The 11,229-nt window shown below is 40.7% G+C and overlaps 1 protein-coding gene across 2 annotated transcripts; it reads left to right on the top strand.

Annotated features, from left to right (window-relative positions):
* Positions 1 to 1,038: 1,038 nt before the first annotated feature.
* LOC311120633 (uncharacterized protein) lies at positions 1,039 to 11,140 on the top strand. Of its 2 annotated transcripts, none has more exons than XM_084195214.1 (9): positions 1,039 to 1,288; positions 1,678 to 1,793; positions 2,125 to 2,184; positions 3,396 to 3,516; positions 8,109 to 8,263; positions 8,504 to 8,652; positions 8,792 to 8,948; positions 9,139 to 9,263; positions 9,651 to 11,140. In XM_084195214.1, exons 2-9 carry the CDS (start codon positions 1,745 to 1,747, stop codon positions 10,452 to 10,454), a joined length of 1,620 nt encoding a protein of 539 aa, XP_084051340.1. In that variant the 5' UTR covers positions 1,039 to 1,288; positions 1,678 to 1,744; the 3' UTR covers positions 10,455 to 11,140. The 2 variants fall into 2 exon arrangements, with proteins under 2 accessions (XP_084051340.1, XP_084051341.1); XM_084195215.1 differs by having other exon boundaries at positions 8,106 to 8,263.
* Positions 11,141 to 11,229: the final 89 nt, after the last annotated feature.

Genomic DNA, 11,229 nt, shown 5'->3' with positions numbered 1-11,229 from the left:
GTCACATGCGCCGAAAACAACAGGTGTAGACCTCACCGTGAAATGCTTACTTACAAGCCCTTAACCAACAATGCAGTTTTAAGAAAATAGTTAAATGTTTTACTAAATAAACTAACCCCGAGTTCCTGGAGTGCCCTTTAAACGTGAAGGAGATTGAGGTGTCAAAAGTTAGAGCGGTCAATCGAATCTCCTATGCGGAGGCGATTACCAGAACTGAGAAAACAAGTGATGGTAGTGGACGCACCACAGCCTGTCGTAAATGTTTGCTGCCAGTTAATAAGGTAGATTTTACATTTTAGTGGCGTTCATTGCCACAGTTATAAACTGTACGGCACAAGTCTAAAAAAAGTATAAGAAACTGGACATTTTTGTGGCTCAGGCAGAAAGACTTACGCGCCGGAAGACCCGCTCTCCCAGGTTCCCCTTGAGCCTGTGCAGGGATCAGATCTTTTTTTATTTTTTAACAGAAAGGTTGTTGGATTTTGTTTATTTATTTATTGTTTGGTCGTTTTTTGTTGTTGGTATTTTGTTCAATTTTGGGGAATCCTGTTTCCATCCCGCACAGTAGGTCGCTATCGCCAATATACCATACAAGAAGAAGAAGTCCATTCCACAGATATTTCACCAGGTGTATAAATGTAAAGCATCCCCTTGGCGTTTCCACTCACTACCAAATATGATAGTGAGAGGAAGCCCAGTGGCCGGCAGTGGGAGAAGATGGAACGAGATGGGTTTTGGCCGACATCCTGCAAATTTTCGATGAAACATATGATCTCAATAAAGTTGTCTGTTCCCAAAACTAGAATCCGTTATGAACAGAGTGGACTATGTTTTGTAGACTTTAACCTTTGCCAAAGTTGTAAAAAAAAAAATCGCATTGTTTAGAAGGAATGCAACGGCGAATTGACTTATTGCACATGTGCACTTCACAGAGTAGGCGTTCCCTAACGGAAATATCTCGCTAGCTCGTGCTTGGGCTCTGCTTGTTCTGCCCACTAGGACTCATTTGTTCCTATTGGAAACGACAGGTGGTGGTCTATCTGGGTTCAGTTAAACACATCTTTGTCCATTCCCTTTTTGGGTGCGTTCGGCCGCGTTATCACGTGATTTCAAGGAAACTAGTGACGTTGGGAAAACACAGTGATGGAAAGAAGCGAATAAATTACTAGAATAAATTACTAACGTTCATGTCTATGTATTTACATGTGTGTTTTCATTTCTGCTTTTACGCAAAGGGGAAATAACACGTTCTTCCGAAAGGGATTCATCAAGGAAGGCATGTCTTCAGGTAAAATTATTTATTAATGCCAGCATTTACTTCAGATCAAGAAACAGTGTATACCCTTTTACTAGCGAAGTCATTGTTAGAAACACTGTAGACTTGGAAGACCACAGATCTCTTAACTTTTCTTGATGTCATTAAAATAGTTTGTTGTGTTTTAATCATTTCAAGAGTTGTAGACACCTGATTTATATAAACACATAACAGTAGCCTAAAGTAAGCCGCTAAGCGTAGATATAGTCAAGTGTGTTTACCTGTCCCAATATTGGATCATGCAACCTTTTCGTTAAATCAATAGATGCAACACAAAACTCTCACTAGGGCTGTACCTTTCCTTTTACGTGAGCAGGATAACTTCATTTTCACTTCTGTATTCAATATATTTTGTTTTTCAGAACAATGACCAACAATGGACCATTCCTCTAGACAATAATAAAACAAAGGTTTTAGGAATAAGAAGATATGAAACATTTCCTTCTAACTATTTATTTGATGTTGCAGTGTTTTTATGGTAAGTTGTCACTGCTATTATGGGTTTAAGAACAGGTTCAACATAGCATTTCAGTGTTTACTGCTGGTTTTCCCAAACTAGGGGTCAATTTGAAAATGCGGTCGCGGGAGAAAATTCGGGGTAGATTCTAGATGCAGTTGTAGTAAACAGACCGGTTTCTGTTTTCTTCTTACAAATGTGCCTCTCTTTTTAATGTTTTAAGCTAAACAATATTATGAAGCCTTCACTGAAAGATAAGACTCTACTATGCCCACAAGCCGTTAGAATCAGAGCATGTGCAGACCAGCTGGCTGGTGTGTTTATGGACATATTCAATCTCTCCCTTTCCCAGTCTGCTGTTCCCACATGCTTCAAGATGTCCACCATTGTTCCTGTACCCAAGAAAGCAAAGGTAACTGAACTAAGTTACTATCGCCCCATAGCACTCACCTCTGTCATCATGAAGTGCTTTGAGAGGCTAGTCAAGGATCATATCACCTCTACCTTACCTGTCACACTAGACCCACTTCAATTTGCTTACCGCCCCAAAAGATCCACAGACGATGCAATCGCCATCACACTTCACACTGCCCTATCCCATCTGGACAAGAATAATGCTGTTCATTGACTATAGCTCAGCATTCAACACAGTACAGGTGCATCAAAGCTGGCACCGAGAGAATGAAAAACAGCTTCTACCTCAAGGCCATCAGACTGTTAAATAGCCATCACTAGCACATTAGAGGCTGCTGCTGCCTATTGAAATCACTGGCCACTTTAAGAAATGGAACACTAGTTACTTTAATAATGTTTACATATCTTGCACTACTCATCTCATATGTATATACTGTATTCTATTCTATAATATTCTACTGTATCTTAGTCCATGCCGCTCTGTCATTGCTTGTCCATATATGTATATTTTCTTAAATTCCATTCCTTACTAGATTTGTGTGTTAGGTATATGTTGTGAAATTGTTAGATATTACTTGTTAGATATTACTGCACTGTCGGAGCTAGAATCACAAGCATTTCGCTACACCCGCTATAACATCTGCTAAACATGTGTATGTGACAAATAAAATGTGATTTGATTTGAATCGAGTTGACAAGACCAGACACTAAATCAGACTAAGGAGGAAAGAACATCGTCAATGATGATGTTATTTTCTACACAGATCATACAACATTATAGCCTGATGATCTTCTGAACTTCCCAATACCTTACTGGTGCATTTCAGTCACTTCAAACCATACTGTCTTTTAGATTGAAATACTGTCAGACTGATTCATAATAGACTGTCATAGCCACATTAAGAAAGTAAACATTGGCCGTTGATTACATAACATGGTGGTGTCATGAAAAAATGTAATATCAAAATATAATATCAAAAAATGGGGTCATGGGCCAAAAAAGTTTGAGAACCCCTGGTTTAATGCCAGGTACTGGCAGCAAGTTATTGATTTACTGTACCTTGGCTGGGATAAGATACTGCAATCTCTATTTGCTCTCACACATACACCCACAAACAGTCTGTGTCTGTGGGCAGTAGAGTGGCTTGTACTGTATGTTATCTTCACTGATGTGTTTGATGATAATGGCCCTCTGTGTATCCATCCTAGCCCTGCGTACCCTCCCTGCTCCAGTCAATGTTACCATAACTTCCCTCAACTTCCAGTCTGTTCTACGCTGGATCCCTGGGCCAGGCACTCCGTCCGGTACCATGTACAGCATCTGTAACAGGTTGTCACCCAAACCCCACACAACCCCCATCCATATTAAATGAAATATGATTATAGTATCACCCATCATAATGACTTTAGTTTGTTTATCTCATTGGATATTTCTACTACTGCATTGTGGTTAGGTTTATGGACTTAAGACAAAATATGTTGATCTGATTCCCATGACACTTGATATGACTGGGTTGTAACGTGTGTCAGAGGTTAGGTGTAGTAGTAGTAATAATAATAATAATAATAATATGCTAAAATTACAGTTTAAATCATAACTTTCCAGTGAGTGTTTTATTGAAAAGCAATGTCTTCAGTCAGAGCATTTTTGTGTTTCACTTTGTGGCGCTAAGCGCAGGTCTTAGACATAAGCTTTGAACTTTAACCATAACCTTTACATGTGTATTGCAACATTCAGAACAATCTGCCTATCTTACCAAGTGTGTTGTGGATGGAACATCTGACTGCAGCGTGAAGTGTTTTCTCAAGTATTTCTTTCACTTGACCAAAGCTACAGCTCTGTGTCGTTGTGGTTATAGTTTGCACCCTCATAGTGTCTCTGCTCCAGAGACAATACTCTGCTCTGCAGGTCTTACCACTGAAAAAGGCCTGGGAATTTGAAGGGAATTCAATCTTTTTAATTACGTTTTATTAGGATCCCCATTAGCTGACGCCATAACGTCAGCTAATCTTCCTGGGGTCCAACACAAAACTAACAAGACATTACAAACATTTACAGCTCACATTAAGACATTACAAACATGTACAGTTCACATTAAGACTACAAACATTTTAACAAGTAGACATTACAGACAATTAAAATACCTGACAAGTAATACATTTAACATTCATTAGATGTTCTATAGTATCTGTCATATGGTCCATCACATTAGATGTTCTATAGTATCTGTCCAGTCATATGGTCCATCACATCTCCTTCTGCTGGGATTCTGTTGAGGCTCCAGCAAGTCAGGAAGCTGAGCTGAAAACACAGCTTTCTTTTGTTTGAACTACAGATTTGATTTATTTTAGCAGGGAGTCCCATTGAGACCAGGCCTCTTTTCCAAGGGAGCCTAGCATGAACACTATTTATAAAGGGCGGCAGGTAGCTTAGTGGTTAAGAGCGTTGTGCCAGTAACCAAAAGGTCGCTGGTTCTAATCCCCGAGCCGACTAGGTGAAAAATCTGTCGATGTGCCCTTGAGCAAGGCACTTAACCCTAATTGCTCCTGTAAGTCGCTCTGGATAAGAGCGTCTGCTAAATGACCAATTATAATTATAATTATAAAATGTACAACATTTAACAATGAAGTAAGGTATGGTGGAAGTTTGCCCAAGAGGGCTATATACAAAAAGAGAGCAGTGCATTGATCTACAAGACTTACCAGAGGGCCTGCCTACTTTCTGATACAGAATGCAGTGACTAGAGATCCTGGTTCGAATCCAGGCTCTGCTGTAGCCGGCCGCAACCGGGAGACCAATGGGGCGGCGCACAATTCGTCCAGGGTAGGGGAGGGAATGGCCGGCAGGGATGTAGCTCAATTGGTAGAGCATGGCGTTTGCAACGCCAGGGTTGTGGGTTCGAATCCCACGGGGGGCCAGTATGAAAATAAAAAAGAATAATGTATGCACTAACTGTAAGTCGCTCTGGATAAGAGCGTCTGCTAAATGACACTAAATCAGACTAAGGGGGAAAGAACATCGTCAATGATGATGTTATTTTCTACACAGATCATACAACATTATTGCCTGATGATCTTCTGAACTTCCCAATACCTTACTGGTGCGTTTCAGTCTCTTCAAACCATACTGTCTTTTAGATTGACAGTATGTCAGACTGATTTGCGATTAGACTATCATAGCCAAATTATGAAAGTAAACATTGGCCGTTGATTACGTAACTTGTTTTTAACGTGGTGGGGGTCACGAAAATAATTCACATCAAAATGGGGTTGCGGTACAAAAAAGTTTGTGAACCCCTGGTTTACTGCCAGGGACTGGCAGCAAGTTAATTATTTACTGTACCTTGGCTGGGATATCAATCAATCAATCAATCAATCAATCAAATGTTATTTATAAAGCCCTTTTTATATCAGCAGATGTCACAAAGTGCTATACAGAAACCCATCCTAAAACCCCAAACAGCAAGCAATGCAGATGTAGAAGCACGGTGGCTAGGAAATACTCCCTAGAAAGGCAGGAACATAGGAAGAAACCTAGAGAGGAACCAGGCTCTGAGGGGTGGCCAGTCCTCTTCTGGCTGTGCCGGGTGGAGATTATAACAGTACATGGCCATTTAAGGCCAGATTTTACAGTGGCAAGCAATGTTCCCTCTAATTTTTCACGGCACTGAGCGAATTTCAGGTCTGCTGTTCGCAAACTTGTACATTGTGAAAATTCAGTGCAACTTCCAGCGCACGTTTACTGTGACCACTGAGGCTGTACCCGCTGTAAGTTACAGTTTAAACAGTGGCCATGTAGGCTACTGTGGCTATTTGATCATAATGTAGGCCTACCAGAGTGGCCTACCATCAAAAACAATGGAGAAAATGCATCCCAGAACAATTTAACATGGAAATAGCTGTTCTATTATTCAGGCTACAGTAGAAGCCAACGGGTGGTGTTCAATGTAGGCCTACATTCCATGAGGCTTTTGAAAAAAATAATGCAGGGCTTGACATGAACCTGTTTATCCACTTGTCCTTCAGACGAGGAGGTGACTGAACATGTTGTTGTGTTGTTTGATGCAAGAAACCACTTTACAAAATAACATGCTTTATTATTCCCTTACAATTATTACAGAGAATCAGACAAATTATGCTACCCTCTGCCTATTGGCTACTTAGCTTATTCAAGCCTGTCTCAAAATACAACACTGCCCTTTTTAAGACATAAAAAAAAAGCTTTTTACCTGACTCGCTTTTCAAAGATGTCTAGGAATATACAGTGGGGAGAACAAGTATTTGATACACTGCCGATTTTGCAGGTTTTCCTACTTACAAAGCATGTAGAGGTCTGTAATTTTTATCATAGGTACACTTCAACTGTGAGAGACGGAATCTAAAACAAAAATCCAGAAAATCACATTGTATGATTTTTAGGTAATTAATTTGCATTTTATTGCATGACATAAGTATTTGATCACCTACCAACCAGTAAGAATTCCGGCTCTCACAGACCTGTTAGTTTTTCTTTAAGAAGCCCTCCTGTTCTCCACTCAGTTCTGCTTTTCTGATGTATCAAATACTTATGTCATGCAATAAAATGCAAATTAATTACCTAAAAATCATACAATGTGATTTTCTGGATTTTTGTTTTAGATTCTGTCTCTCACAGTTGAAGTGTAGCTATGATAAAAAATTACAGACCTCTACATGCTTTGTAAGTAGGAAAACCTGCAAAATCGGCAGTGTATCAAATACTTGTTCTCCCCACTGTACATATTTTGTGCTCTTGTAGGAAGCAATCACTCCCCTATTGCTGACTACAAATGATCTATAACTGGGATAATAACTCACTAACTACCAAAGGATATGAACAAAATGTGCACACGTGGCTACATGCAGCTCTCGCTTTGATCTCAAAACAAGCACATCTACTCACGACCACAGCTGTAAACACGGTCCAGATCAAAGTAAATGGCACAGATCCATGTATGGCAATGGTCTGTTTTGCATATAGGACTACAGCAGCTCTGATTGGTTAATGTCGCACCGGTCTGTGTAAGCTGAGTGGTGTTTGTCAATGCAATAGAATCCTACTCCGATGCGTTCTGCATATAACAAAATCTCTTGCATAGTTTATTTTGTTTTCGGTATGTTGCATTGAAAGTGTTTTAATATTGCGTCGATTCGATCACTATTGCCACAGTAAAAGGGAAACGTTGATAGTGTTAACTAACAGGGAAAACTCTAGATAGTTGAGTGAAGTTCAATCTCGTGCTTCTCTCTGTGGGTTGATACAGTATTTCTTCTGCGTGCAGTCCCCGGGCAGCTGGACGGCAGTTTCGGGCTACTCCGCGCAGCTTAGAGCGAACATTGGCACTGGCAAGTGCATTCATATAGAAGATACCGCCGTAGTCTAAAGCCGGTATGAATGTAGACTGAATGATTTGTTTTCTGCTATTTAACGAAAGACATTCCCTATTCCTCTTAACTAACTCATCTATATGTTTTTTTTTTAAAGAGATAGCTTTTCGTCAATCCAGATATTTATAACCAAATCCAAATACCCAGATATTTATAACCAAATCCAGATACCCAGATATTTATAGCACTGGACACCATCAATGTGGGCACCATCCAATGTATATATGCATAAATCATCAGATACATTTCTAATCTTTTTGGAATATATTATGTGCGTAGATAAATACTCTTAAGCCATTATGGAACAGGAAAGACTACTAAAGCAGTAATGTGGCTACACACAACACTCTGAAGCAGAATAGGTCTTGTTGAGGACTGAAGACCACATTGATTATCAAATTATAATTATTTGGAATCCAAAAGAACTCACTGTACTTTGTCAATAAAGTTATTGAACTAGATCTACTTTGTTATTTTATTTATTAAAAATGTACCTCCTTATTTCTATTTTAGCAGCGAAGACAACATCAAACCAAAACATCAAACCAACACGACAAATCAGAAGCTGGATCTGAAGTACCCCAAAGAACGAGCCATATTATATGTTCAGGCTTCCCACAAACGCTTAGTGTCGCCATGTGTCAACGTCAACTTCACCCCCTTCACAAAGAGTACGTCTGCTGGTCATTTTGTCTTGCTAATAGGCAGATGATGATACTTCTGCTAGGGTTTTTTAACCAGGTGTTTGTGCCATGTGAGTGCCATTATTTACATTAGCCAAGTTGACATCTCACAACACAATCTAGGCATGTATTTGGGCGTGAACGTGTCTGTTTTATAATGTTTTTGTAAAAACAAAAAGACAAAATAAAAAGTGAAATGATGCTACAGTACCATTTTGTCTTCCACAGCTCGTATTGGTCCTCCAACATTTTCTTTGGATGGATGTGGCAGTTGCCTGTTAATCAACATCACACTGCCTGAGATGAGAACCATTAAAGATGTCTATGGGAGCACCCTATCCTTTAGCATCTTCTGGAAGAAAGCAGGAGAGATGCAGGTAAAAACAAGAGTACCTATCCTTTCCCTGTCTTCATTGTAGTGTCAAATTGTAATTTTTATTTTTTTATTTTTTACAAATGATGACAATGTGGACTATTTAATCTAAATGAATACTCTTTCATCATATTCATTTTCAGTTTCAAGAGACCCTTATAACTCATTCAAGTTATTTGCTGGAGAACTTGAAGGTGGGCGTAGAGTACTGTGTGAAGGTGGAACCGAAGATCACCACCAACAAAAACACAATGATTTCTGAGTTGAAGTGTGCTCACACCAGTGTGAAGCCCAACAGAGGTGAATATTGTCTATAGATCTGTTAGTCAATGCTTCATCCTCACTTTTACCATGCCAGATATTAGGTCGTGTGTTGTTGGCATCATGTTACTATGTAGATATTGCATGGCGCTCTTATGCTATCATGGTTATTCTGTCCATTCAGTGCACCTTGGACCAGGGTATAACGATGTCTTCTCCCTCCCCCCAGTCCCTGCTGTTGTAGCTTGGGTGTCGGTTCTCATTGTGAGTGGGGTCGGCCTGATGGTTCTCATGTTTGGCCTGTTCTACACGGGGTTCCTGTGCAAGTTGAAGACCCACCTGCCTAGAGCACTGGTGAGAAATGGATCTATCTTGTAGCTAACCACACCCCACACTCTCACTCATTTTTGTTCAATTCAATTCAAAGGGCTTTAGTGGCATGGGAAACATATGTTTACATTGCCAAACCCATCTCTCTCACAACTCTCTCGCTGTTCGTCTGTGATATTATTTGTTTGTCTTTGCCGTTGTTTCAATGTTGATCTGTTGGTCCAGGATGTGAATTTGTGGAGCTTAAGAAATGCAAAGCCAAAGTAAATTCCTGTAAAAGCCAAATAAGATTCACTTCAACTCTTTCATGCCCTGTAGTCCACATAAAGTGAAATCGGCATCAGGCAGTGACATCACTGTGACTTTCTCCGTGTCTAACACAGCCTCTCTCTCCTCCCTCTCTCCATGCAGACTGCCCTGGTTGAGGGCTACTTCGTCAACCCAGAGAGAATAGTTCCTGACCTGGTCTCGATATCCTCTGAGCCAGAGGAACAAGGGAAGACCCTCGGACCAAAAACACACCACAACAGAGAGAACACAAACCAAGAAGGGGAGGAGGAGGAAGAGGAGGAGGAGGAGGAGGAGGGGGGGGGGAATGATTTATACATGGACCGCACCGCGGGGCTCTCCTCTGATAGCAGCTCTAGCACCACACAGTCTCAGGATGCATCAGGGGCCAATGTGGCCCTTCTTAACGCAGCAGGGCATTCTGGGGGGTTGAGTTCTGAGGCAGCTGCTGAGGAGGATGAGGAAGCTCCAGTGGGTGTGGTGGTGCTTGGAGGTCAGGGTCAGAGAGAGGTCAAAGGTGAACTAGCTAAGGTCATTTACAGCCTAGATGTAGACCAACCCAGACCTCTGGGACTTGTAGGGTTGGGTGGAAAGGAGGAGGAGGAGGAGGAGGAGGAGGAGGAGGAGGAGGAGGAGGAGGAGACCTCTGGTAACGTCAATCTGTTCTCTGTGACTCTGGGGGCTTTAAAGAGGGAGGAGGAGGATGAGACAGATGTTTTATTAGGCTGTTCCAAACAGGAGCAGAAGCCTCTACTTCCCATAGACTCCTTACAGAGGATATTAGGACAGGACAGCATGAGATCACAGGGTGAGATACAGGAAGATACAGGGCTAGTACTGACACCGCCGCAGACAGACTGCACACACACACACTCTGGATATTCAGTTAGACGTGCTGCCAGCTGCACAGGGGCATTCTCTGACTGACTTCCTGGTAACGCACACTGGCACTGCGCAGTCTCACAATGAGACAGAGGAGGAGGAAGATTTCTCAGGGTACATGGGACGTTGATCTGTGTGTGTGTGTGTGTGTGTGTGTGTGTGTGTGCACGTGTGTGCACGCGCAGTGTAGGCCTACAGTGTAAGTGTGTCTTAGCCGATAATTGCACAGATATTCCACTTGGTTGGATATGCCATCTATCACATACATTCCTTCCCAAATATTGCCTTCTGTTGAGAATGTGTATGTAAAACAGTGGTATTCAAACTTTCTCCCCATCCCCACCCAAAATCTAATGACACAGCCTTAAAATGTGTCAATTTCAACATCAACAAATAACATTCAATTATTACATTTTCTAAATAAAAATAAACCAATAAATACATTTACTCAATAACGTTAGATTTTTTTAAATGATATTTCTCAAAAACGCTTGTGTGTTGTCCCAAACTATAGTCTGTATTCTTATTTTGTGTTTTTTTATTTTTTTATTTTAGTTACTTGAAGACCTTAATGCGGTTCCCCCACCCCGACTTTGAATACCACTGATGTAAAATAATAAGTCCCCTAAAATGCCATTCACATGTTTTTGTATGTCAGTTTCATTCATTGTAATGTAAGTGCAAATTCATGAAAGAAGAATTAAGAGCTCAATGATCAAGTCTTGACACGGTTTTGGTGTATAATGTGTTTTTTTAGGCTAGTGTTTCTAAAAGTTATTCTGTGGGAAATTCCTTGATACCGCGAGACCATTATGTCATA

Source organism: Coregonus lavaretus (assembly GCF_964263955.1).
Source record: "Coregonus lavaretus genome assembly, contig: HAP1_SCAFFOLD_2330, whole genome shotgun sequence".
NCBI classification, from domain to species: domain Eukaryota; kingdom Metazoa; phylum Chordata; class Actinopteri; order Salmoniformes; family Salmonidae; genus Coregonus; species Coregonus lavaretus.
The sequence above is the reverse complement of the archived record's forward strand: the minus strand, read 5'-3'. Positions and strand labels throughout refer to the sequence as shown.